This window comes from Ammospiza caudacuta, chromosome 26 (assembly GCF_027887145.1).
Source record: "Ammospiza caudacuta isolate bAmmCau1 chromosome 26, bAmmCau1.pri, whole genome shotgun sequence".
Taxonomy (NCBI): Eukaryota; Metazoa; Chordata; class Aves; order Passeriformes; family Passerellidae; genus Ammospiza; species Ammospiza caudacuta.
Genome location: NC_080618.1, coordinates 7,490,713 through 7,516,275, shown reverse-complemented (window position 1 = coordinate 7,516,275; position 25,563 = coordinate 7,490,713). Strand labels below are relative to the sequence as shown.

Sequence of the window (25,563 nt, the reverse complement as noted above, 5' to 3'; positions counted from 1 at the left end):
ACAGGGACACCCAGGGACCAAGGGAAGGGGTTGGTGCCTGGCAAATCAATACCCAGGTGAGTTCCCTGCTCCACATCCCACATCCTGGGGACACTGGGTGGGTCCCACTGGGGTCCAGAGGGCACAGCAGGATCGGGCCCTGGCAGGGGTGCAAACCCTGCACAGCTCAGGCTTTCATGTGCTGCAAAAAACCCACCTGGGTTTGAGGGACCTGCTCCCTCTGCCATTAACCAGCTGCCCCTGTTGCTTTCCATGGAATCAACCTTAAGGAGTGGGTACTTCTAATTAAAACCAGGGTTAAGTATCTAAATACATGTAATTCTATAAATAAATTCGATGCTGCAGCAGCTGAACAGCTGAAAATGCTTCTGCTTTCTGCTGCCAAAGCTGTGACACAACACAAGATCACACTGAGGTGCTGAACCCAGCACAAAAAGCTATTCCCAGCAGGAAAGGACACACATGGACAAATATCCCACTTGAAATCATTTATTGACACGTTGCCATGTTTTTCTATCTTGCTCAGCATATTTTTACCCTTGTTATAAAGTACAAATGGTTTTATATTTTTCTGACATTAAAAAAATAGGCATTAACGAGGCAAAAATTCCCAGTTTGAATCAAAAAATCCTGCTGTAAGAATTGAAAATTGTAAGAGACAAACATAAAACCCAACAAAGACTGAACAGAGTGTACCATGACACGACTCAGCCATCACACCAAGTGGAGAGGAATCTCTTGTTCCCAGCTCTGCCTTTGGATCCTGTGACCTTGCTGAACTGATGTGAAGTTGGTGTTACACATACAACTCAAAAGGCACTGGAAAGTCACAAGTTCCTGAGCTAACATGGGATGTATTCCCAAGGTAACAGCTAAAACAAGCCACAGAAAATGTTTAAAAACTGGTATTTGGTTTGTGTGAGTAGAGACAGCACTCAGCAGAACTCCAGCTGAGAGCTGCTGCTGACACAACTCAAGTAATGGTGAGGACATTGGAGTACTCGCTGTACATGGAAAAATAATTCATTTATGAACATCCTTATTAGTAAATTAACCTGCTAAAAGACAGAGAATTATTGGCTGCAGTGTTAGAGCAAGACCAAGAATGAAATGTGTGTTTGTGTGAGCTGCAAAAAAAGGTTTAAACCCACCAGGTGGGAAAGGCTGTGCAGTTAAATAACCAAAGTTGAGATGCCACATTTACAGACATTATTTGGCCCTAAGAGAAAAGGACCAGGAAAAAAGCAAAATATGGATCTGGTATTTACAGATCAGTTATTTAAAAACCCAACAAATAATACAACCAAACCCCACACTAACAAAACCCACACAACCTACAATGTGTGCTCAGAGTCCAACAGGTCATTTCCTAAGTTGTGAATCCACACAAATTCCCTATTTCCAGTTTGGCTCAGTTTTCACCCAGAAAAGCCCCAAGTGTGACAACACTTCTCAAACACGGAATGGCTCCTGCCTGACGCAGAACAGAAATAAAATTATAAAAAATGAAAAAGATGACTGGTTTTGGCCTACCTAATGTCAGAGCTGCATAGGAGAGCACTAAGGCCAGGGCTGTGCCACAGTGTAAGGCCTGTCCAGCCAGGCAGGGCTCAGCACTCCAGGTGATCCAGCTGGGCCTCGCTGTCTGCCCTCTTCTCTGGGGACGTGTACAGGAAGTTGCAGCAGATGTACAGGGGGAAGGTCAGGAGTCTGCTGTCCAAATTCATCACGATCTGCTCCTGCAGCACACAGGATATTTGTGTGGTGAGGGGACCAGAAAGCACAACACTGACACAGCACTCACTCTGCACAGCTTAATGGCTGCAGGCTAAAATCAGAATATAAACATAAAGCAAAGACAGCTCCCCTTCACCTCGAGTTTATAACACTGACACATTCTCAGCCTGCCCACAGCTCCTAGCAGCACAGGGAACAGCCACAGGAAATGCTGGAGCACATTTCCCCTCCAACATGCTGGGGAGGAAGGGACAGCTCTCAGACTTGGGAGATTTCACCAGCCAGGCATTCCACAACAGAAAGCAAACTTCAGTTTGTGGGCTGGAATTTTTTTGGTTCCACTCTAGGAACTGGTTTTGGGGAAGCAAAGTTGAAACTTCAACCTCGTGAGGATGCAAAACAACCGAAACTTCAAAACTGAAACTTCACCCTCCAGTGAGGATGGCACTGACAAGGAAAGGTTTTCTGTGTTACCACCTTTGTATCACTGCTGGCTGGGATTTGAGAAACTTGATTAGCCAAGTCCCACACGTGCCCCACTAAATCCTGCTGGCAGCAATGGGTGGAAAAGGGCACTTGCTCTGAGAAAACTCCACTCCTCTCTGGGGCTTTCTTCAATTTACTTAACAGAGTAATAAATCCAACTCTTAAACAACATACAGACATCCTTTTAACTCCTCGGTTTATGAGAGTCTTCACATTCTGGATTTGCCTCTAAATGAGCAGTCTGATGGCCAGATTATGCAGAGGGTGATGCCAGCAGTGCTGAAGAGCAGCAGACAGCAGCACCACAGGCACTCATTTCACTAATATGGGAACTAATTTCACATTATCAACACTCGCACTACCCTAGTCTAGATCCACTTCACAAATTAGCCTAATTACCCACTACCTCTAACAGGAATGCCTGAGATTCCACATCAGCAACGCCAACAGGAGCAGCAACTCCCCTTCAAAAGCACCGGTGACTTCTGAGCATTTTTTTCATGCCTTGAGCTGCAGCACCCCAGCCCACAGACACACCTGGTCCTTCTCCAGAGTGAGGATCTGATAGCCCGTGGTCCTGCTGCAGATCATCTTCCCGCTGCAGTCGAACGAGGCCAGGCGCAACCTGGGGGCAGCACAGGGGGGAGACCACCTCAGCCTCCCCGATTTCGGGTACTGCTGAGGAGGAGGCAGGGTGGGGAGCACGCTGTGACAGAGCCAGCAGGGCTGGCAGCAGGGAGGGAGCAGGCCCAGGGCTGCACCTGAAGGCGATGCTGCGGCGCGGCTGCAGGCTGACGGAGCCGCTGCACGGCTGGTTCAGCGTGTTGCGCTTGAAGATGATGTAGCGGTTGGTGTAGGTCACCAGCAGGTCCAGGCCGAAGTTAAAGCCAGTCCAGCGCCAGCAGTACTGCAGGACAGAGGGGACACGCAGGGGTGACACAGGGGACACACAGAGGGCACACACAGAGGGGACACACACACAGCCTGAGGTGCGCTGTGACACGCAGCAGCAAGGCCGCCCCAGCTCCCAGCGGTCACTCCTGAGCTGCTCGGGGGGCTCAGGGATCCCTGCCAGCACCTGCCTGGGACACACAACTCGGTGGGGACAACCGGACGCCGCAGGGGACTGTGTGACAGCAGCTGAGGGTCAGCTGCCTCCCAGAGAGGCAGGACGCACGTCACAGCAGCGGGTATCACATACCAGCACTGGGTAATGGGGCTGATCTGTGAGCCCCAGCCATGCCCTGAGCACCCTTGGGTTATGCGACCTCAACGGGAAAATGAATGTTCTCAGCTCATTTCACAAGACCTGTTACCTAAAGTCACTGAGGGGCCCTGGCTCTGAATGTTACACATTTTATCTACAGAACTTCCTTCTCCAGCTGATAAGTGATCAGAGCTCTGTTTAACTGCCTGCACTAACAGTTTTCCCAGTCTTGCAGCACAAGAGCACAATGAAACTCCAGTTCCTTGCTCCTTGCAGAGACATGGCTTCCATCTCTCTGGGGAGGAAAATATGGTGTCTTTCTCCATGACACCTTTTGATACAGTTTGCCAATGAGGACTTAGATGATTTGGAAATGCCTGACTTGTCTCAGCCATGCCAGCCCTGCAGCTTGCCACGTGCCACACTTACATCACCATCCTTGGCCAGCTTGCGACCACACCTCATGCTGTTTCCTTCCAGTTCCTCCTTATTGATTTCTTGAGGCCTGAAAAAAACCCAAACCAGCATCTTTAAGGACACTTCAACACCTTTGTGTGATACCTTAATGTGGGGAAGATGAACAGACTGGGGTAAGCTTGTCTGACCACGCAATGATGGAATACCCTGAGGTGGAAGGGACTCACAACTGACCCTTTGAGCAGAGGCATGACAGGATGAGCTCCCAGAGCCTCTTCCATCCCAAACTGTCCCATCAACTACAAAACTGCAATATAAACCAGGCTCTGACACCTCAGTTAGGGCAGGACTTCTACAAAAGAACTTTTCCAGATAAAATAATAGCCCTTGCAATGCAATGCATTCTCCCAGCCTTGTAAAAACCCAAGTGTTTTTTAAACACAGCAGGCTGACTTCTCAGACACAACCAGAGACAAGTGCTGGGGCACAGCTGCAGGGCTCTGCACGACAGCTATGAAGCAGCAGCCACGAGACACTGGGAGAGGTTTCTCAAGGGGCTGGTTATGCAACTTGACTAAAAAAAACCACTTCCCCTCAGTGCTCATAAAAAAACCCCACTTCCCCTCAGTGTCAAGAAATGAGAGCTCCTGAGATGCAGAGCCCTGGGCTGTGTCATCCCACACCAAGATCAGCTCCTCTCACCCAACACTCCCCATGTCCAGCACGTACAACAGCCTTGCAGAGCCAGCACGAGTGAGATCAGCCCTGATTTTGCACAGTTGTGTTACTCACTTTGCTTCTCTCACCATGACAGCATTAACCCAACACCCACTGCCAGGAAGTGTCCAAGTCACAGCAGGCTGAGGGCTGGCAGTGAACTTTATTAATCCCAGTGACATCAATCCCCACAGCCTCAAGTGCAAACCCACAGGACCCAGCAGTGCCCTTCAAGCCAGAAGAGATGCAGCCTCTGTTCTCCTCCTGCTGCTCACTCCACAGCAACTCACAGCTAAATCTTTTGTAAGCTCAGCCCAGGTCTCTTGTCTCGTGTCTGTAAAACCCAGTCCTGGGAGGTGAAGTGCTCAAAGAACAGGTTATGCATACAGCTCATCACACTTCAACAAATTCACCCAGGAACCTCCCGTGCGCTTTTCCACATCTTCCAGCTGAACTGGTTCTGCGGCTGACCTAAATGCAGTAATGGTGATAAAGGATTTATTTCTGTTTAATTAGTGACAAATTTCACAAACATTAGTCCATAATGCTCAGACTGACATTAACATTCCCCTCTCCATGCCTCGAGCAGCCTCAGACAATGCAGAACTCCAGCTTGAACCACTTCCACCAGCTGCCACACAGGGAACAGTGGAGCCATTCTGCCTCCTTCTTGCACACTGCCAAAGAGACTGCTAAGAGCAGAAGTGATTCCAGCCCCAGACTTGAAGGATCTGTCTGGCTTCTGCCACAAAACACATGTTTAATTAAAAAAAAAAGTGATCCACTTGAACACAAGTAAACCCTGAGCAGCTACAGTTCAAAGCCACAAACTAACTGCTAACACTAAAAAATTCTCCAATTCTGAAGAGTGAATGTTTAATCCTTTTGAATGCAAACTCAAAGCAAAAAGGAAACGCTTTCTTCTCCTCTCCCTAAAGCCACATCACAGTTTCCAGGCAGTGCCACTTCCATGCTGCCAGTGCTGCAAGAAGCAGGTGCAATTATGCCCTGCACCAGGTGGGATATGGAAATAGAGCCTGACTTCAGCTCTGAGGAGTCAGATTCACGTCCTGCTCTGATTCCTACGTCTGCCTCCTTACCCCTGAGGGAAAACATGTGTTTGATGCTGACACGGGCAGGAGGTGTGAGAGGAAGAGCAGCAGAGCTGGATAAACCATGGGCTTATAAAACCTGAATTCTTTTCCTGCAGCTACACGTTGGTCAAATGGCCAAAACATTTGCACTAACACAAAAGAACAGCTGCATGTCTGCCCTTCTGAGGCTGAGACCTTTGCTTTTCACTGTCTTAAAAGAAATAAGCAACCCATACTGCAAAAGAGAAGACTAAACAAGCAAGAAAAATGTGGAGAAATACTCTGGCCATTCCAAAAGCCATTGAAATCCTCAGCTGTAGCTGAATTTTGAAATCGCTGTTTTCCAAGCTGGATGACCCCCATCATCCTCACTCTGTGGGAACTCCCTTTTCCAGAAGCATGTGTATGCAGTGGCTGGCAATTCCAATGCTCCCACTGCACTCAACTACCAAAACACATCAAAATTAGCAAATACTGCCTCTGCTGACTCACTTCCCTGGGAAGCCTGTCTCCCCACGAGCCAGGAGGTGACACTGCTCTCAGACACAGCCACAGCAGCACTGCAAAACCCTTCCCACGAGAGCAGCACCAGAATCAGGGCACAGCCACCCAAGATTCACCTGCAGGAGCTGAATGTGAGAGCCACACAATGCTGCACCTTGCCTCCACCACTTCCCAAAGCACTGCTGCCTCAGAGAACAACTTTCTAAAGATCCTGGCTGTTGTTCAGACCGGACTTTGGGGCTTTTTGAAGCTCCTGTTACAGCCCAACACGTCCCTGCCCACAGTGTCACCTGCTGGGTGACAGGACAAAGGAGCAAGTCAGCCTGCTGGGTTTGGGGAGGTAACAGGCATTCTGCAGCTGCCTGACTTGGCATTTTTTCTCCTCAAAGCACTCCAGGAGCCAGCAGAGCAGACAAAGGCGGCACCAACTCCCCCAGCTACATTTTGCCATAGTTTTGGTGTTAAATCCAGGACCTGGCTCACTGCAACACGGCCAAGAGCAAGCAGAAGGAAGAGGAACAGTCTGATGGCCAAAGCATCCTTAAAATGGAAGGCTCAGAAATTCCCCCTCTCACGGCCTCAGCACAGATTTCCAGGTGAAGTGCCAGTGAGAAGCATTAACCCACATGAAGGAAAGTACAGAACTCGTGTCCCCCACCCAGCATTTCCCTCTGGTCCCATCAGATCAGTGTTCCAGAGCTCTGCTGGTTGAGGGAGGGGGGACCAGCCAGCCCAGGGGAACTGAGAGCTCCAGAGATCAACAGTTCAAAAGCACTGAAGTATGCTTCCCCCCTCCTTTTAATGTAAACTCCAAATAATTCATGTCAAAATTTCCGTGACAGGAAGGTTTCTAATATAAGAGAGAAATAAAGCCTGTAATATACCTACCCAATATCATTGTCTTGTTCTGCTCTGAGCATGGCAAACCACTGCTGTTTGTAAACAGAGGACAGCCATTCTAAAATTAAAAAAAAAAAAAAAAAAAAAAAAAAGGCTTGGTGTTGTCTTTGGAGCTGGGAATGGGGATGGTCATGTACATTAGAAATAGAGAAATACAATTAGATAGAAATAATAAAGTTACACTTGTGAACAAGTGTGTGCACCCCACCCCCTGTAACTCCCTGTGCTCTCCAGCCCCAGCACAGGGGAAAGGATAAACACCCACAGCTAACAGCAGCCATTCCAGACTGTGCTCATCTCCAACACCCACTGCTGCCACAAGTGATGCAACTCCACATGTTTTCTCAGCACACACAGCCCTGCTCAGCCAAGGAGCTTGTTAGCAAGCTCTGGGGAGAAGGTGCTGTGCTCTGAACCCCCAGGGGGACTCTACGCAAGCTAAAGAAGAAGAAAACACAATCAAGGGATAAAAGAAAACAGTGACTTAACACAAATATGGTAAAACAAACACAAGTTGTACCCTGCTAAGAATAAACATAAATCATGTCTTCCTTGGAGAACACACAAAGATTTTACTGGCTGTGTTAATTTAATGTTGCAACCAAGAGATAAAACAGAACAAAACTCAGTGGTTTGCCAGGCAGTTACACAAAAGGGATCCCAACATCACAGGGTGTAAGAAGTTCTTAGTCAAGATAACAAATGGGGCAACGGGCAAGGTCAGAAATGAGAACCACCTCTGGGAAATGGGCTGGGTGAGAGAACAGGGAGAGCCAATGTGACCAAACCAATCCAGGAAACTGGTGAATGGGACAGAAGGGAGGAGAGGCCAGATCATGGATGGAAAATTCAAACCAGCCTTTGTCCCACTGACTCTAGAGTGAAAGTACAGACTGTGATAGGAGCAAACTGGGCATCAACCAAAGTACAACTGCAAATAAAAAATGAATTAAGGAAACCTACACAGGCAAGGAGCAGAGAATGGATGTGCTAGAAGGGAAGGAAGAAATATCAGGAGGGAGAGTGTCTTCTCTGTTTGTCCATTGCAGGTATCTATTTCCTACCTCACATTTCAGCTGCTGCTTTATGAAGAGGAAAAGCATAGCTGAGGAAATGTTCACAAGCCACCAATAAAACAGAACAACAAACACTGTGCTCACACAGACACATTATGTATTCCTGTCTCTTGCACCTTTTCTGCACAAACATCAGACTGCTGTGAACTCCTAACACAGAATTTCAGTTCTCCCCTCCAGGACCTACACACCAGAGTATAAAAATAAATAAATAATCACAGTACTACTTTCAACTACTCAGTGTGATTTGCTTCTCTACCTCCTTGAGAACAATTTCATCTGGAATAACCTTCCAGCAGAGCACAAACTACCCAGCAAAGGCCCTGCCTGCAGCCTCTCAGGTACAAAGCATCCCCTCACATAGTGAATGCTGGCAGCCACCAGCCTGCTCCAAAGTGCAGCCCAGGAGTTATCTCAGCCTCCTTGTAAAGGAAGAGCCAAAGTTCTGATCTCAACACAGCTGCACCCTGGCACGGAGAGATTACAGGGGCAGGCAAGCACCAAACTGAGACAGCAGTTCCCAGCACAGAGATCCTCCTGCACGCAGCACGTGCCCTGTGCCCCCTTCCTTACATCACAGGCCCTTTGTCCCCTCTCTGTGTCACCACAGTGCCACCCTGTGTCCCCTTTCCTTACATCACAGCCCTGTGTCCCCTTTCCCGCACCACAGTGCCACCCAGCTGCCTGTGTCCCCTCTCCCTGTCACCGCAGCGCCACCCAGCTGCCTGTGTCCCCTCTCCCTGTCACCGCAGTGCCACCCTGTGTCCCCTCTCCCTGTCACCGCAGTGCCACCCAGCTGCCCTGTGCTCCTGCCCCCTCCCCAGCTCTGTCCCTCCTGGGACATGCCCAGCCCCTCCGTGTCTCCCCTGGGCTGAAGGAACCCAAGGCAGGAGTGGAGGTGAGGCCCCAGCTGTGCCAGCCCTCCCTCCCTGCCTCACCTGCGGGCAGCAGGGCGTCCCTCTCCACGATCCTGGCCGAGGCCAGGTCACTGATGATGTACTGCAGCCTCAGGTGAGCGAACACGGGCACGAAGGCGCTGCCCTGCGCCGACTCCAGGAAGGCAACGTCGCCCCCAAACTCTGCAACACAGCACCCACACCGTGGTTTGCACCCCCAAATCCTTCCCACACCCTGTTTATACTGCGGGTTTTACTTATTGGTTAGAAAAAGTTATTATTGGTTAGAGAAAGTTATTATTGGTTAGAAAAAGTTATTATTGGTGTTTAACGGCTTTGATTTTATTAGGGTTATTGAGTGGCTTTTGGCATGAAAATGGAGAATTATTGGTGTTCAAGGGCTGGCAGCTCCTCCTACCTCTCCTGCGCTCAGCAAACCAGGCATCAGCTTCAGACAGCACCTGCTTGAAAGAGCCATTCCAAGAAGGCACGAGCTGAAGGAACATCCACTGGGCAAAACAAAGAAATTCCAGTGAGTCAGCTGACGTTTCAGCTAAGAAATCTGCATGCTAATAAGAGACATTTCCACAGTGCACTCATTTCTATAAAAGTTCTGCTATTCTATTAAATACTTCCAGTCAATCCCACAAAGGCTCACTGCACTGAGCCCCAGGCAAGCACCTTTTTGAGAGCAGTGTACACATCCATCTCCACCTGCAGCACAAACAGGTTGGAGGAGCTGATCAGCTGCTTCATGAGGTTTATGCTGGAAAAAAATCAATTGTAACAGGTCAGTGAGACACAAAAGAGAAAAAGGAGAAGGGGAGGCAGGGCACAAGCAACCAGCAATGCCCAGAAAGTGATCTGCAGTGGGCTCCAGCCTTGGGCAGGGACTGTCCTTCATCCCTGCAGCCCCAATAAGGGAAGTGCAGCCCCAGTACCTGAGCTCCTTGAAGAGTCCAACACTCTGGTGAGTCATCAGATTGTTCAAGAGCCACTCAAGGCACCTGCATGGAAAGCAAGGAGTTAGGACCTCTGCTTGTTCCTTCTCTGTGTCAACACTGCTGCAACAGCTGCTCCCTCAGCAAATTTGCAGACAACGCTGAGCTGGGTGGGATTGTGGATCTGCAGGAGGGCACAAGGGTTCTGCAGAAGGAGCTGGACAGACTCAATCAATTCAGATTAGGCACTTGATGTTTTTTTCCCTGTTTGGGAGGTCAGGCATTGGAATAGAGTCCCACCTCCACCCTGGAGGTGTGAATCTGCCTCTGGATTATGTGGTTTAGTGGTTTCAGTGGAAGTGCCGGGTGGGTGGTTGGACTGGATGATCTTATGGATCTCTTCCAACTTTGATGTTCTAAGATTCTATTCCAAAAAAATATTGAAACAATTAACCTGGTCATTATGCTACTGTGTGTAAATCCAGTGCTAATTAGCAATGTCCAAAGCAGTTTGGAGACAGCAATTCTTACTTTTTCTTCACGGAGTCCAGCCCATATGTCCCTGCAGAATTGTAATAACCACACACAGTTTGGGCAGTGATGGTTTCCTTCATTGTTTCACCACATTGCTGGATTAAGCCATCCTGCAGGGAGGAAAAAGCACACAGACATTCTGAGTGTTCACTTCCCAACAGGAAATGTCAGACACCGTGCTGTTCACATAGATTTTCATGCCTGAGCCATCCCCCAAGTCCCACAGTGACTGGTGCTACACTGTTCAAACCATTTAAACATCATTCCTCAGAAACACAGACGTTCCTAAAGAACATTTCCCATGAAAGAAAAGGGTACTGAATGCCCTCAGGGTAGAGCAAGCGAGCTCCAAAACCTATTTAATCTACTTGTAGATATCACTCACAAATCACTTAATCTCACACCTCAACCTTAGTCACAGCATTTTCCAATAAACCCACTGCTTTGTGTTTGGCTTTTTCCCCATTTAGCTGAAAAGCTGATTCATTCCTCTGGGTGCAAACGGCCTCGTGGGCGAGGATGCCCTGAACTGCTGCGTTCCTTTCAGGTAAGGACAGAAGGAATTGTGGCATTTCTGACTCACCAGCTGCAGCATGCAGGCTGCGGCCAGCAGGGCCACCACGCGGCTGGGGTTGATCAGCACATCGTCTCTGTAGAGCGAGCCAAAGGCCACCTGCAGGGCTGCACAGGGAACACAGTCACAGGGAGGCACTAAACACAACCTAAACACAACCCTAAAGTCCCTAAACACAACCAAACCCCTCGCTGCACACCTTCTCTGTGTCCCAGTGCTGGTTCTTTATCTAGAGCAACTGACCAGACTGAAAACACAACATGGGGTCTGTAACTGGCACAGACATCTTTTATGGAAAATCCTTTCCTTAGGATTTTTCCTCCTGAGACGCTGAGAGGCCTCAGGAACAAAATGTAAACAATGGTTATCTGCTGCTGTGGAATGCAACAGATGCATCTGTGATTGGCCCATGTGGTTGTTTCTAATTAATGGCCAATCACAGTCAGCTGGCTCGGACAGAGAGCCGAGCCACAAGCCTTTGTTATCATTCTTTCCTATTCTATTCTTAGCTAGCTTTCTGGTGAAATCCTTTCTTCTATTCTTTTAGTACAGTTTTAATGTAATATATATAATGAAATAATAAATCAAGCCTTCTGAAACACGGAGTCAGATCCTCATCTCCTCCCTCACCCTCAGACCCCTGTGAACACGGTCACATTACTGAGCTCCCAGGATTTAAACAAACTCTCCAGCACCCTTGACAGCTGAAAAACTGCACAAAGAGAAGCTGAACCTCATGAGCCTTCTCTGAACATCACCAGGTTTAACTTAAGCTCTCCCTTCAGGGTTCTGTTAAAATGAAAGGCTCCCACTTACCTTCTACATCAATATTTTGATCAGGAATCTCCAGCTCTATGACATTCATGCTGGATTCTTTCCAAGAGCCACTGAACATACTGGAAAAGTAGCCTGACTGTATGAAGGAAGAGAGAAAAATAACTCAACCAAGAGATTTTGTCCCACTTCAAGCTGCCAAAAGCAGCACCAACACGGTTAATATTTCCCTTTATGCAGAACAAAATAGATTAAGGGAGCTTTCACAAGCTAAAACATTCTGACAGACTCGAGGGGCTGACTGTAGCTGCTGTTTCTGACACTCAAAATGCCTACAGGAAAGTTTGGGCTACGTGTGCGTAACCAGAGTATGGAAAGATTTTGAAAAGGCCAGAAAAGCTACAAAAGCTCTTTTTCCCACACGCCACATCACCAGTGGGGACAGAATTAGTCCAAAAACGAAGTCCTTAAGGTTACTGGCAAATAACAAATCCTGCAGGCATTAGGGAATGCCAGTTAGGGGTGGAAAAAAAAAAAGGCATGCAAGACATACAAATTACTGTACAAGGCTGCAGCCTCATACCAAGGACACAGACACACACACCATTTACGGCAATATACCTTTTATTATTAAGTGAAAAGCACATAAAACTAGAATTTGAGGTTTCCATCCAAAGGAAGGGAAAGATAATGCTCTACTAGGGTTCCTGATTTTCCTTCCCAGCAGCAGATGTGCCCATTATGAGATGCTATCAATGAAGTTTACCTGAGAGATCAAAAAAATAAAGTCTATTTGTACAGCACCGCATTCCCTGACCAAATGGAAAGCAATCCCCTCGCTGGGACCACACAAGCATTTGCTGAAGCTGCTCTGGAATTCGGGCACTGACACAGCAACAGCCACCAAAAAAACTCAGAATTGGCTTTTCCTGTCACTTGTGGCACCAGAGAAAGTGCAGCCAGGTGCGGAGCACCTCCCTGTGCCACAGTGTCACAGCCCTGCTCTGGCTGCCACTGCAGCTCCTGTCCGGGTACGGCACCTGAGGGCTTCACACCAACCCCTGCCGAGGGCAGAGCCCCTGAAAGACACGGGCACAAGGGAATTTGGTGTTTGAGGGCACAGCACAGACAGCAAAGCCACCAGCACCTCTGAGCTCCCACAACACAGACACAAAGGACTCCACCTCAACACCAGCCCAACAGGAAATGTGTGTGGAAGCAGCATCCTTTCTGGGCCATGCACCAAGATTACGAATAAAAAAAATTAAACAACATAATTAAGCAGCATGAGAAGCAAAAGATTTTTGAAATATGAACCTAAAGCTCTGCTTCCCAACAGGAACTCCTGTTGCTAACAGGAGCTGGTTAACTGTTAACATCTACAAAAAGAGTTAAACTCCTAAATGTAAAGTGGAAAAAATAAAAGATTACCAGTCATACTTCAGAGTTCTCAGACATCCTTTTATTAAAAACACAGTTCCTACTGGGAGCTAGAAAGGAGCCACTTACCTGACACAAATAAATCTTGTGCAAGTTCCACTCCTCTCCCAGAGCACAAATTTTGATATCACTGTTCTCCCCATTCAGAAACAGAGTCTGATAAATATACTTCGACGTGCTTTTCAACTTTTTCCTAGCAAAAACAAAACAGCAGACCACGGACAGTGAGGCACACCCCTCGAGACCGTCCCGTTACAGCGGCAACAGTCGCTCCCACGCGCTCCGGGGCCGGCGCTGCCCAGCCCGGGACGGCCGCCGCGTTACCGAGCCCGCCGGGGCCTTCCCCGACCCGGGGAACCCCTTGAGGCCTCACCCACCCCGATACCTCTCCCCGGCGGGCTCTGAGGGGAGGCCGAGCCGGGACCTGCGGTGTCCCCTTGGAGCTGCGCGCTGGCCCGGCCCTGCATCCTCCTGGGCCGGCCCTGGATGCCCCCGGCCCGGCCCCGCATCCCCTCGGCCCGGTCCGGCCCTTCATCCTCCTGGGCCGGCCCTGCATGCCCTCAGCCCGGCCCCGCATCCCCTCAGCCCGGCGCCGTCCCTCAGACCTGCGGCCGCGGAGGTGCAGCAGCCGCTCCTCCCGCTCGGCCTCGCCGTCGCTGTCGCTGTCGCCGGTTCCCTCGGCGCCGCCGCGCTTCCTCTTGCCGCCCTTGCCCGCGGCCGCCGCCTCGCCCCGCGGCAGCCCGGCCTTCCGCCGCAGCACGCGGCTGCCCAGCGAGCCCATGGCCGCTCCGCCGCCTCATGGGGCCGCGGCGCGGCGGGGCCGGAGCGGCGGCGGCGGCGGCGCCTCAGCAGCCCCGGCCGGAGCGGCGGCCGCGGCCCCGCAGCTCCGCGGGCCCGCAGCTCCGCGCCTGCGCGGGCGGGCGCTGCTCCTGCGCCGCCTGCGGGGCGAGCGAGACCGCCCCTGGTCATTTATTTATTTATTTATTTATTTATTTATTTATTTATTTATTTATTTATTTATATATACATAACCTATATATACATATATCGATATATACGTAATGATTAAGACATAGAAATATATATATTTAAGAAACATATTAGGAAATATATATATTTCTTATATGTGTTTATATATAACACATAAATATATAATATAATATGTAATATAATATATAATTTATTATATTATATATTTTTATAGTATATGTAGTATCTATATATTTGAGAATAAAGCACTACATATATCTATATCTATATCTATATCTATATCTATATCTATATCTATATCTATATCTATATCTATATCCATATCTCTATCTCTATATCTATATCTATATCTAGCTTTATTCTTAAATTACTCCTATCCAGTGTTTAGCAAAGTTCCCATAAGCTGATTTAGTAGAAAGCTTGGGAACCTTACTGAAACTTACTGAAACTTACTGAAACTTACAAAAAACTTAGTGAAACTTACTAAAACTTACTAAAACATAAACGAACTCTGATGTAGTTCAATGAACAAAGCCTGGGAGAGAAACCTATTGTTGAGGCTGGACATCTGGAATGTAGAATGCATGAATGAAAGGACAATTTCCAGAAACCAGAAGATAAAGAAGAGACAAAGATCGAGGTCATGTGTTGTATAGTCCTTTCCGGAGGAAAATGATAAAAAGACTAAGAGAATGTGGATGAATTAGCATAAAAAGCAGCGCTGCAGCCACTCCCCATCCAGAATCTCAGGACAAAACGAGTTCTTGCTGCGTCCCCCCCCCCAGAACACACCATCGCAATGGGAAATACAGAAACAAATTCTTTATTCATTTTTCAACGCTCTGAAACCCAGCCAGACCCAAGGCACTGAAACCCACCCCAGGCAGCACCTCTGCAGTATAATTATTTATACTCCCATGATCCAGCAGACAGACCAAAAAGCACAGGGCAGAACAAGGTTTTTCTCATTCACCAGTGACAATTTCCCCACTTACAGGCAACATATACACACAGCACAGCCAGGCTGTTAATGCTCCACACTAACAGAGGCAAGTTAATATGTAAACGCTCTTGTATTTTAGATATTTGGTTTCTTTGTGTTTTAATTCTACTGAACAACTGGCGCGGACCCATGTTCTGCAGTCTCCAGGTACCATTGAGGTTGGTTTTTCCCTGTGCAGCCTCTCACTCTCAGGTTTGCTTTAGTTGATTGATTCATTTTGCTGGTGAGCACAACAGCAGAGGGGCAGCTGCTCAGGAAATAACTTTTATACCTTTGGTTACAGCATTCTGTGTAAGCTGGGCTTCACCAGCCCAGTTAGTAGGCAAATGGGTGTTCCAAGCATAAAAGTGTATCAAAAGGGTCAACCAGAACGGCCACTACCTAACCAGAACATGAACTAACCAAAGTCAATAATCAGAGTAATTAATAAGGCATTTGGGAGAGAAAAAAAAAAAAAAAAAAAAAAAAAGAAGAAAGAATTCTTTATCATGATTGGGCTCGATGATCTTAAAGGTCTTTTCCAACCTAAAAAACTGATCAGCTGCTTGCCATCACCCAGCAGGTTCCCCAGGCCTCCTTAGTCCTCCCCACCACACAGCCTGAGCAGAACCTTCCTGTAGTCCCCTGAGCAGTCTCCCTAGAGAGAGCAGGAAAAAGGAACACCATTAGTTTTGCAGCTCCGTGGAAAGCAGGATTCCCTTCAGCATCAATGGCTCATTGCAGGGTTTGTATCCTCTTTGACAATAACCAAGAACATTCAGGGAGGCTTTCAGCAGATAAATGTAAAGTCTCCTTCATTCCACCTCCTCTAAAATACCCAAATGCTGTTTTGAGGGTCTCCTTGGTGCTGCTTAGCAAACCCAGGCGTGTGCAGGACTCCGAGCTCACCTTGATGAAGGAGTGGAGTGATTTTCCGTACATGGCCAGGAACTCCCTCCTGATGTAGAGCATGTCTATCTCGGCACGGGACACCATCACCCGGATCAGCGTGCTGTCATCAGTGCCCAGGCCCTGCAGGGACACCAGGGACAGGCACTGAGCCTTGGCCTTCCCTGCCATCCACTCCTGACGAGACCATTTCTGCATTAATGCAGGCATCCACTACCAGCTCTGAGCCTCCTTAGGGAAAAGAGCTCCACTAAAAACCTCTGAGCATCCTGAAGGAAAAGATCTCCACAGAAAACCTCTGAGCCTCCTGAAGGAAATAACTCCACAGAAAACCTCTGAGCCTCCTGAAGGAAATAACTCCACAGAAAACCTCTGAGCCTCCTGAAGGAAATAACTCCACAGAAAACCTCTGAACTTCCTGAAGGAAATAACTCCACAGAAAACCTCTGAGCATCCTGAAGGAAAAGAGCTCCACTAAAAACCTCTGAGCATCCTGAAGGAAAAGATCTCCACAGAAAACCTCTGAGCCTCCTGAAGGAAAAGATCTCCACAGAAAACCTCTGAACCTCCTGAAGGAAATAACTCCACTAAAAACCTCTGAGCATCCTGAAGGAAAAGAGCTCCACTAAAAACCTCTGAGCATCCTGAAGGAAAAGAACTCCACAGAAAACCTCTGATTTATTTTTTTTCCCCCAATTAACACAGTTTCTTTTTCTCTAATTGCTGTTGACTTAAGCATGGAGAGGCAGGGGGGGAAACAGCAAAATCTCTTTACCTTCATGGATTTGTACAATCTTTCAGCAAAATAAGCAGGTTTGTTCCTCATGCACTTTACTGTAAGGGAGACAAGAACAAGATAATTAAAACCAATAAACACTGAAGGATAAATTCTTCCCTTCCAGCACCTTCTCAGTGTAGACATTTATTCTGTAAAAGTGCAACTCAACAAGCACAGTGCAGACATCCAGAGTCAGTGACCTGCTGTCAATTGATGTCTCCATGCCCAGTGCACAGCAATAAAATATTTTTAAAGCTTTAAGGCTTCCACGCAGCAAATGCCATCTGCCAAAGCAGAGAAATATAAAGCACAGAGCCTTCTAACCAGGTCTTTGCATCTGCAAAGATTAAAACGCTGTGCCTTGTAAAACAGTGAGAAAGAATGTGCCTCCTGAAGCTGTGCAAACAGTCAGGGCAAGTGTCTTTAATTATTTAATTAGTTTGTAGACAAAGATTAGAAGCAGGGAACTCACCCACAGCTAACAAAGCATCCTCAAGGTCTCCTGACATCTCGGATTTAATGCTGTCTGTGATGTCCTTATTAGCAATCACTCTGTACACATCAAAAACTGGAGGAAGAGTTGGATAACAGAGCCAAGTGAGCTGCTGCAGTGTGTGCCCCCCGAGGATCACTTTGCAAGATCAAGCTCCTCACAGCCTGTACAAACACTGCACCATTACCACGACACTGGCAGCTAAATCAGGGCTGCCCCCCAGAAACAATTCGTTTTAATTATCAGCTCTCTTGCTAATTAGCCCGCCACCGCTGCAAGGATTTTCCAGAACTGCTTTTTAATGCAGACATTTTCCATGTTTAGCTCTGTCCCATGGGAGTCACACTTCATTATCTCCAATTCACAGGCTGGAGGAAGTTGGATGGGTGTTTTACTGAACCCCCATTTTGAATCCACTGGCCCTGAGAATATCTGTTATCTCAGGAAGGGATCACAGCCAGTTAATAAATAAGTACAAAGCTCCTACAAAATACTGTCCTCAAAGCAGGGAAAAAACCCAGGACACCAGAGAGGCCCTACCTCTGAGCAGGTGGCACCTGTTCCTTGTGCAGAGGATGGACAAGAACTGCACCTCATCTGTTCCCCATTTCTTCTCCCCAGCTTCGTACAGGGCCTGCAAGGCATGAACAAAGTGGGGACAACTGAGAACACCAGGTGCGTATAATGAGATTTTTGCTTCATAGAACCATTTGGGCTGGAAAAGCCCTCTGAGGCCATTGAGTTCACCACTAACTCGTGTCCCCAAGTGCCACATTCACGTGGCTGTTGAGTCCCCTCAGGGATGGGGACACCACCCCTGCCCAGGACAGCCTGTGCCAGAGCTGGACAACTCCTATGGGGGAAAAATATTTCCTAATTCCCAATCAAGCCTTCACCTGGGGCACTGCTGACTAGCACAACTCCAGGTTTACTCATCGACCTTGAGAAAAAGAGGCCTATAAACAGCAGGGACTCACCACACATCACACACACAAACCCAGACAGTTCTTGCCAGGAAGCAAATTGCTACCCACCTGAGCATCTTGTTGAGCAAGGGCTTCATCCACAAAGGTTCCCTCATCTCTGTTGCCCTGCAGTAATACAAGGATGAAAAACTCATTTCAACAGAGCAGCTAATGGAAGTCAGCCCTGCAAATTCTCCATTCAAAACCAGTTATTGGAGATGTATAATGGGATTCTTGACATTGAGTAATGGGTCACAAATACAGCAAAACATGATTCAGGTGTGATTTGTTCTTTCTTTTGAAACAGCCATCCACTTTATTAAAAAGAGCAAATGGCATTAAGGCATGGCAGAGTGAGGCTGCTCTCCCTGCAGAAGCTGGCAAGGTGAAATGCAAGGGAAGTGAAACAGCAGCCAGCTTGAAGCACCTCTGTGGGAAATGGATTTATAGGAAATTCTCCAAGCCTGACAGCAGGCTCACAAAGTGAAACGAGCGAGGGAGGCCCAGCAGATGTTCACCCCGGTGCTGCCCTGCCTGGACTCACCGTGGCGAGGGACACGAGCACCCTGCGGAACAGGGACGACGTGTCAGAGACAATGTCGTCCTCCAGGGTGGAGCCGTATTCTGCAGAGCACACACAAAGGGCACAGCTGTCACTGACAGCCCACAGAGTACACAGGATGCAGGATTTGCTGCCTGGGAAGGGACCCACCAGCATCACCAGGTCCAGCTCCTGGGCCTGCACAGAACCATCCACCATGTGCCCAAGAACATTGTCCAAACACTCCCTGAGCTCCATCAGGAGTGCTGCTGGGACCACTGTTCCAGGGAGCCCATTCCTGTGCCCAGCCATTCTCTGGGTTAAGAACCTTTCTCTAATATCCTAAATATCCTAACCTTTTCTAATATCCTAATGTTTTCTAATATCCCAAACCACCCCCAGGATTTGCTGAGGTATCAGCAATGCAGCACTGGGAGGGGGACAGGCATGTCCTGCTGGCCACACTGTGACTAGGACAAGCCAGGATGCCCTTTTTCCCTGCCTGGCTTTCATCACAGCAACCCAGCCATCACATTGAGTGGTGCAGGGCAAAATTCAGAAGCACAGCCAGGATAAAATTGGTAAAAGATCCACCATGGGTAGACCTCCATCTGACAGACATAACCACCCCACCCCATTACACCAACTCAATTTCTGGGTGTAATTGTAGTCCCTGCTGCTGACAGACCCTTCTCCTGCCTCTCCACACCCCCCTGCCCACACAGAGGTGGCTTTGGAGCCAGTGAGGAATTGCAGAGCGTGCTACGTACGGAGTTTGTAGTTCTCATTGATGTGCCGGATCTCGGCGTTGGTGCGAGACGCCAGGATTTCAATCAGGCAGCCTTCATCTGTCCCTGCTCCCTAGGGAATCACAGAGACAACACTGTGACAGCCAGGACTCTTGTTTAATAAGAAATTAATAATTAATATACAATTATGGCACTGCACACTGAATTGACCGTAAGTCATGCAACACAAAAAGGGATTTCCAAACCTTTAGAGCCCTCCTCAGTTCATGCACGTCATACATGGTGGTAGGAGTCATCAAACCAATGATCACCCTTTCAAAATTCCCACTCAGCTCAGACTTCAAGTCATCAATCAAATCCTAGAAATCAGAAAGAGGAGAAAGGAGAAAAAGACTCAGCCTTTGAGAAGAGGAAGAACTCGTTCAATACTTTCTTTGGGATGAACAGTTACTCTGAAGTGAACAAGAACAAAAAATCTTGGCCAAGGAAAGTTTATGCTCAGTGCCAATCATGCTCTTGTGGAGACTGGGATGTTCTTCACATTTCACCCAGGTGGTACAACCCAAAAAGTCCCCATCTCCCACTGAGAGGCACAGCAGTGATCTCTGGAGAGCACCTACCCTGCCAATGGTGCTTTTATAGGTGATCAGAACTTGCTGGCGCTGGGAAACGTTCAGTTTGGTCAAGGTCTCAATGATGGCATCTTCATCCGTGCCTGGAAGGAACCAAAGCAAACCAGTCAGGCTGCTTGCAGCAGGACTGTGTGTGCCATTGGGTGTGCCAATGGGCACACAACCTTACACACATCCTTGCACAGCCTGGGTCTGATGTGTGCACGAGTGTCTCAGCCCAGCAGCACCACACCACAGACACAGAAAACAAAACCTTGACTAAAGATGTTTTATGGCCAAGACTTGGGTTTCCAGTGGGGCTCAAGCTGCCCAATTCCCTCACAAGGCAGTGAGGTGATGCAAATGGCTGAACTTCCCCTCCAAAAAACACCAGTAAAAACCTTCCCAACCAGCAGAGCTAAAAAAGAAGGTTTAACACCAGAAAAAACCTTCCCAACCAGCAGAGCTAAAAAAGAAGGTTTAACAATGAGGGAGAAAACTTACCAAGTCCCTTCATGGCCTTCCTTAGTGCCTGTGCTTCATGCTCAGCACTGAAAGCTGAGACACCCTTGACTGTTGCCTAAAGCCAAAGGAGAGGAGTTATGAAAAGTGGTCACAAAGGGAGACATTCACAGAGTAGAGCTGAATTAAAAAAAAAAACAACAAAAGACAATTCAAAAGATGCGAACATCTCTTTTGGAAAGTGACAGCAAGTAAAGTCTACCCTCCAAACTTGAGTGATTTTATACCAGGTTCCGTTCATTCCAAAAATTAAATGGTTTGTTCCAGAAGGATTCCCAGGCACATAAGAAATAAGCTAACAACTGAAAAGAGAAAATGTCTTAATGTGGCTGCCCATGCAGTATCTGTTTTCCAGCTAAATAAGGGCACACTGCAGACATCTCTGTTCAGTCCAGCTTCTTCCCAGCAGTTTTCCATGTAAATCACAGAAGAAGCTGGTCCCAGCAAAGCCCCATTCCTGACTTCTCTAAGAGCAGTCAAGGGCCATCATTCTGTTAAATAACACACCAGGAAGTGCAGTGTTTCACCCCAAATGGTGCTTCACAAACAGGTTTCTCCTGCCCATGGTCTATTGCAATTTCTGGGGAAATACACTTTTCTTGCTAAGCTCTTTGTGTTCCCAAGAAAATCATCAGTGGTAAAAGCATCACTCAACATTCAATGGGCAGAAAAGTGTTTCCCTTGTCCCTGGAAGCGTTCCAGGTCTGTCTGCATGGGGCTTGGCCTAGGAACTTTATCTGGAGAAATTAATGTTCTTTGAATTATTTGAATATCTGATCTGGTTTTCCATTAACTCCCCAAAGGCAAAAAGCCTGTGTGTGCGGGCCATTCTCCTCTGCAATGAGGAAGCAGAGAGAAGTGATAAATTCACCCCCTTGAAGGGACAGACAGTGACAGGTTCTTCCTGCTGTGTCCTTATCTGAGCTCCACTCCCCACCTTTATCAGGCCAGGGCAAAGGCTTGGCACAGCCTGGCACAGCAAACACTCTCACTCACCATCCTGCCCAGATCTGGTCAATCTGTTATTGTCTCTGTCCAGGGCACTGACAGCTGCAATAATAAAACACAGGGAGTGTTAGTTTTCTAGCAAATCATTAATAGAGTACACCTTCCCTCGAAGGTTAATGGGGCTGGTTAAATAACCATCCAATTCTTTGAGGAATAAAGCAGTATTGAGCAGCACAAGTGAACACCCAGGGCAGCTCCCCTGAGTGTCCAGCCCTGCTTTGTGCTGGGCAAAGGCTGTAGTTTTAACTGACAAAACCCTCCAAAACCCCCAAAGCTTCCTTGCCATCTGCCCAGGGTTATTAGTTCACAATTTCGTTTGCAGTCAGAGAGCCTTTGCATGAACACACCCAAATTTTCCTGAGTCCCTGATCCCCTGACAAGATGCCACGTACCAGGACAAGGTTCACTTCCCCACAGTTCATGCCCAAGGTTCACTTCCCCACAAGCCCAGTTCATCCCAGCATCCCAGCAGAGGAGCTAGGAAAGGCAGACTCAAAGAGATGCCCACATACAGCAATTATTAGTGCTGAGTTTGCCTCCTTTCATCTGATCGTAAATCCCAGTCATCACGGAACGACCTAGACCTCAGAAAAGTCATCTTTGCTCTTCTCTAATCTTTCTACAGAAGTAAAAAGCCAATTTGTCAGATAGGCTCCAAATTTCACTGCTGTTTTTTGTGATGGAGCTGGTCTGCACACAGAAACAGGAATATCAGACAGGCTGGTTGAGCAAGTCAATTAGAGGGCAAAATAAAGGTCAGTGGTAGGGGAAAGGGAAGCAGGGAAATTCTGAGCTGGCAGAAGGAAACCAAACCATGAGGAGAGGCTGCATGCACTGCACTCAGGGAGAATCCCCTCACAACACCCATTAACAGCAGAAACACCACACTGAATATTGACTGCAGCACTCTGATTTCTTCATCCTGGGAACTGAAAGAGCAGAGCACTGGGAAGGCAGCAGTGCAAAGCCACTGCTCAATCTGAGAGGGCTGGTTTGCTCCTGGTGCATTTCTGTGTGAGATGAGCACTGAGGTTACAGGTGGGAGAGCCCAGCCAGGCTGTAACCCCTCATGCAGGGGCTTCAGATGAATGAAACTCCCCATAGCCACCCTTTGGCAAGCAGAGAGAGAGGGAATTGCTCAGCAGATTTGCCGGTGCTCAGCAGCTTAACACAATTCCTGGTGTGCAGCTCAGCTGGGCAAAAACAGCTCCAGGACAGGAACAATATTCACTCTGTGCTTTGGAGAATTAAACTGTGCATGCAAGCGTCAGCCAGCCAGTGCTGTGGTCCTGATGTTATTGCTTCACCCCAGAATAAAGGCCTGGTTCAATAAAGCTGGCAGAGAACAAGCTCCAAACACTGTGCCCAGGTGACAGAGTGCAAGTGTAGGAGGCATCCCTCCCATCACTCGATTTGTTTTTTTCCATGGATGATCTTTCCCTGGCAGGCTTTATCAGCTAAACAGCCAGTTTTCGGTCCATATCAAACATCCTCTAAAAGCTGAATAAACCTGATTTATCAGGTAAGTGCTGACACTATTACATGTGCTGGCCAGTTCAAGTTTCGGCTTGCACACAGTCAGGTTTTCCTGGCTATGTTCGGAGCACACGCACAGGAACCACCAAGGAAAGTTCCAACAGCTTAGGAGGATATAAACACGGGGCTTTTCCCCTCCCATTTTGAGCTCTCAGCGTTTCCAGTCCTACACTTCGGCTCTGCATGGAAAGCCACCGCTTTGCGACCCTTTTCCTTGCCAGGCAAACCCCGGACCCGTCAGACGAGTTCCTGTGTTGGGAGCACGTTTACCCGAGCACAACGCACACCCAGAGCCGGGGCAGCTTTCCCAGAGCTCGGTCAGCGCCTGCTGCTCGGGACCGTGTGCGGGACGAGCCCGCTGCGCTCCCGGCTGTGCCCGGGCTGGGCTGGGCTGGGCTGGGCTGGGCTCTGACCCCAGAAAGGATCTGCCCCGAGCCCGAGACAGCTGAGGCATCGCAGAGCCTCCCACACAGCGACCTTTATCTGGCCACGGCCCTCAGGAGGAATAAAACACGATTCTTACAGCTTTTTGTATGCCCCATTTAGCCCGTGCGCGCTCCCCGAGCCAGCCCTGGCACCAAACAGGAACCAAACCCGCACCCGCTGTGCCCGGGCAAGGTCAGCCCTTCCTCCATCCCGAACTGCCCCCTGTCCTTGCTCAGCCCCGTCCGGGCTGCCCTGGCACCGCTGGCACCGCAGCCCCGTCAGTGCCCGCTGGAGAAGGGCATTGGCACCTTCCTCCATCCCGAACTGCCCCCTGTCCTTGCTCAGCCCGGGCACGGCTGCCCCAGCCCCGCTGGCACCGCTGGCATCGCAGCGCCCTCAGTGCCCGCCGCGAAGGGGCGTAGGCACCTTCCCGGGCACCGCCGTGCCAAGGGGGACGCCTGGCACTCACCTGCTGTCCCTGCGGCTCCCTGGCACAGACGGGCAGAGCTCTGGCGGCTGCCCCGGGTGGCGAAGTCCCCGCCCTGGCGACACGCGGCGGTGACGCGAGGGAGCTCCAGCCCTGCCCTGCCCATCCCCGAGCGCTGGGCTGAGATCCAGGGCAGGGAGAAGCTGCCGGGGAGCCTCACTCACACCGCTCATTCGGGATGTAACCCCAAACTGCCCATCCCCGAGCGCTGGGCTGTGATCCAGGAACGGGAGAAGCTCCCTGGAAGCCTCACTCACACCGCTCATTCGGGATGTAACCCCAAACTGCCCATCCCTGAGCAGTTCATTGTGATCCAGGGCAGGGAGAAGCTGCCGGGGAGCCTCACTCACACCGCTCATTCGGGATGTAACCCCAAACTGCCCATCCCTGAGCAGTTCATTGTGATCCAGGGCAGGGAGAAGCTCTCGGGAGCCTCACTCACACCGCTCATTCGGGATGTAAACCCCAAACTGCTCTTTTGCAGTTTGCTCTTTTTTCAGCATGGGGCACACGGGCAGCAAAACCCTCGAGCAAGAAGCCCTGTTCCTCCCCGGTGTTGTTTGTGGGGATTCCTGACCTGTATCACGCCTCCTGTGCTCCCACAGCACCCCTCTGGCTCTTCAGCATCCTCGCCCCTTGTCTAGGAACTCTGCATTGCAGACGGCCGCGATTTCAGTTAGGATGGTTCTTTGCATAACGATTGCTCATTTTGCCCCACAAATGGCAGTGCCCTCAAGCCAAAACCCCGCAGGCAAAGGGACTTCAGTTTTACCTTCCAGGGTCAGCCATGGACAGGATCACAGGGCTGACACAGGGAAATCAGCCTTGCAATAGAAGACATTTGTTTTCAAGTGTTTATCCTCAGCACCTTTGGTCTCCTCTGATGCCAAACGTGCTGTTATTATCATGGGTGTTTTCCGGCTCACAGGACAGCTCTGTCTCATCCCTGTGCCTCTCTGCCCATGCTCCTCTGCTGGAAGGAACCTAAATTTAGCAGCCTGGATGTGGGCAGGCTGTGCCTCAGTGAGCATGTCTGTGTGGGTTATTTATTGCAGCTCCTGCTCCCAAAACAGCTCCAGGGAGCCCAGCACCTACTGCTGATGCAAGGGGATGGACCAGGGGAACAGAAAAATGAGGCTGAAGCCTCAAGCCCTCTCCTTTTGCACTGCAGAGCCTCTTTCCTTGCAGAATCTGGCACCTGACCCTGACCAGGATCCAGCGTGGACCAGCACACATAAACTGTTGCTAAGGAGAAATTTTCTCTTTCCT

At 49.0% G+C, this 25,563-nt stretch overlaps 2 protein-coding genes across 4 annotated transcripts; both read right to left on the bottom strand.

Annotated features, from left to right (window-relative positions):
• Nucleotides 1-473: 473 nt before the first annotated feature.
• Nucleotides 474-14,128, bottom strand: GMCL1 (germ cell-less 1, spermatogenesis associated). The gene is made up of 14 exons (XM_058820055.1): nucleotides 13,903-14,128; nucleotides 13,367-13,490; nucleotides 11,900-11,996; nucleotides 11,093-11,190; nucleotides 10,507-10,619; nucleotides 9,976-10,041; nucleotides 9,716-9,800; nucleotides 9,453-9,543; nucleotides 9,077-9,217; nucleotides 7,051-7,120; nucleotides 3,860-3,935; nucleotides 2,985-3,130; nucleotides 2,761-2,848; nucleotides 474-1,739 (listed from the first exon to the last, which is right to left on the bottom strand). The coding sequence occupies exons 1-14, from the start codon at nucleotides 14,076-14,078 to the stop codon at nucleotides 1,611-1,613; spliced, it is 1,500 nt and encodes a 499-aa protein (XP_058676038.1). The 5' UTR covers nucleotides 14,079-14,128; the 3' UTR covers nucleotides 474-1,610.
• Nucleotides 14,129-15,715: 1,587 nt separating this feature from the next.
• Nucleotides 15,716-25,158, bottom strand: ANXA4 (annexin A4). Of its 3 annotated transcripts, none has more exons than XM_058820180.1 (13): nucleotides 25,067-25,158; nucleotides 21,834-21,887; nucleotides 20,820-20,895; nucleotides 20,325-20,419; nucleotides 19,950-20,063; nucleotides 19,726-19,816; nucleotides 18,959-19,038; nucleotides 18,484-18,540; nucleotides 17,990-18,083; nucleotides 17,429-17,524; nucleotides 16,954-17,012; nucleotides 16,179-16,301; nucleotides 15,716-15,927 (listed from the first exon to the last, which is right to left on the bottom strand). In XM_058820180.1, exons 2-13 carry the CDS (start codon nucleotides 21,834-21,836, stop codon nucleotides 15,868-15,870), a joined length of 948 nt encoding a protein of 315 aa, XP_058676163.1. In that variant the 5' UTR covers nucleotides 21,837-21,887; nucleotides 25,067-25,158; the 3' UTR covers nucleotides 15,716-15,867. The 3 variants fall into 3 exon arrangements, with proteins under 3 accessions (XP_058676163.1, XP_058676162.1, XP_058676164.1); XM_058820179.1 differs by lacking the exon at nucleotides 25,067-25,158 and adding an exon at nucleotides 24,277-24,348; XM_058820181.1 differs by lacking the exon at nucleotides 25,067-25,158 and having other exon boundaries at nucleotides 20,820-20,957; nucleotides 21,834-21,883.
• Nucleotides 25,159-25,563: the final 405 nt, after the last annotated feature.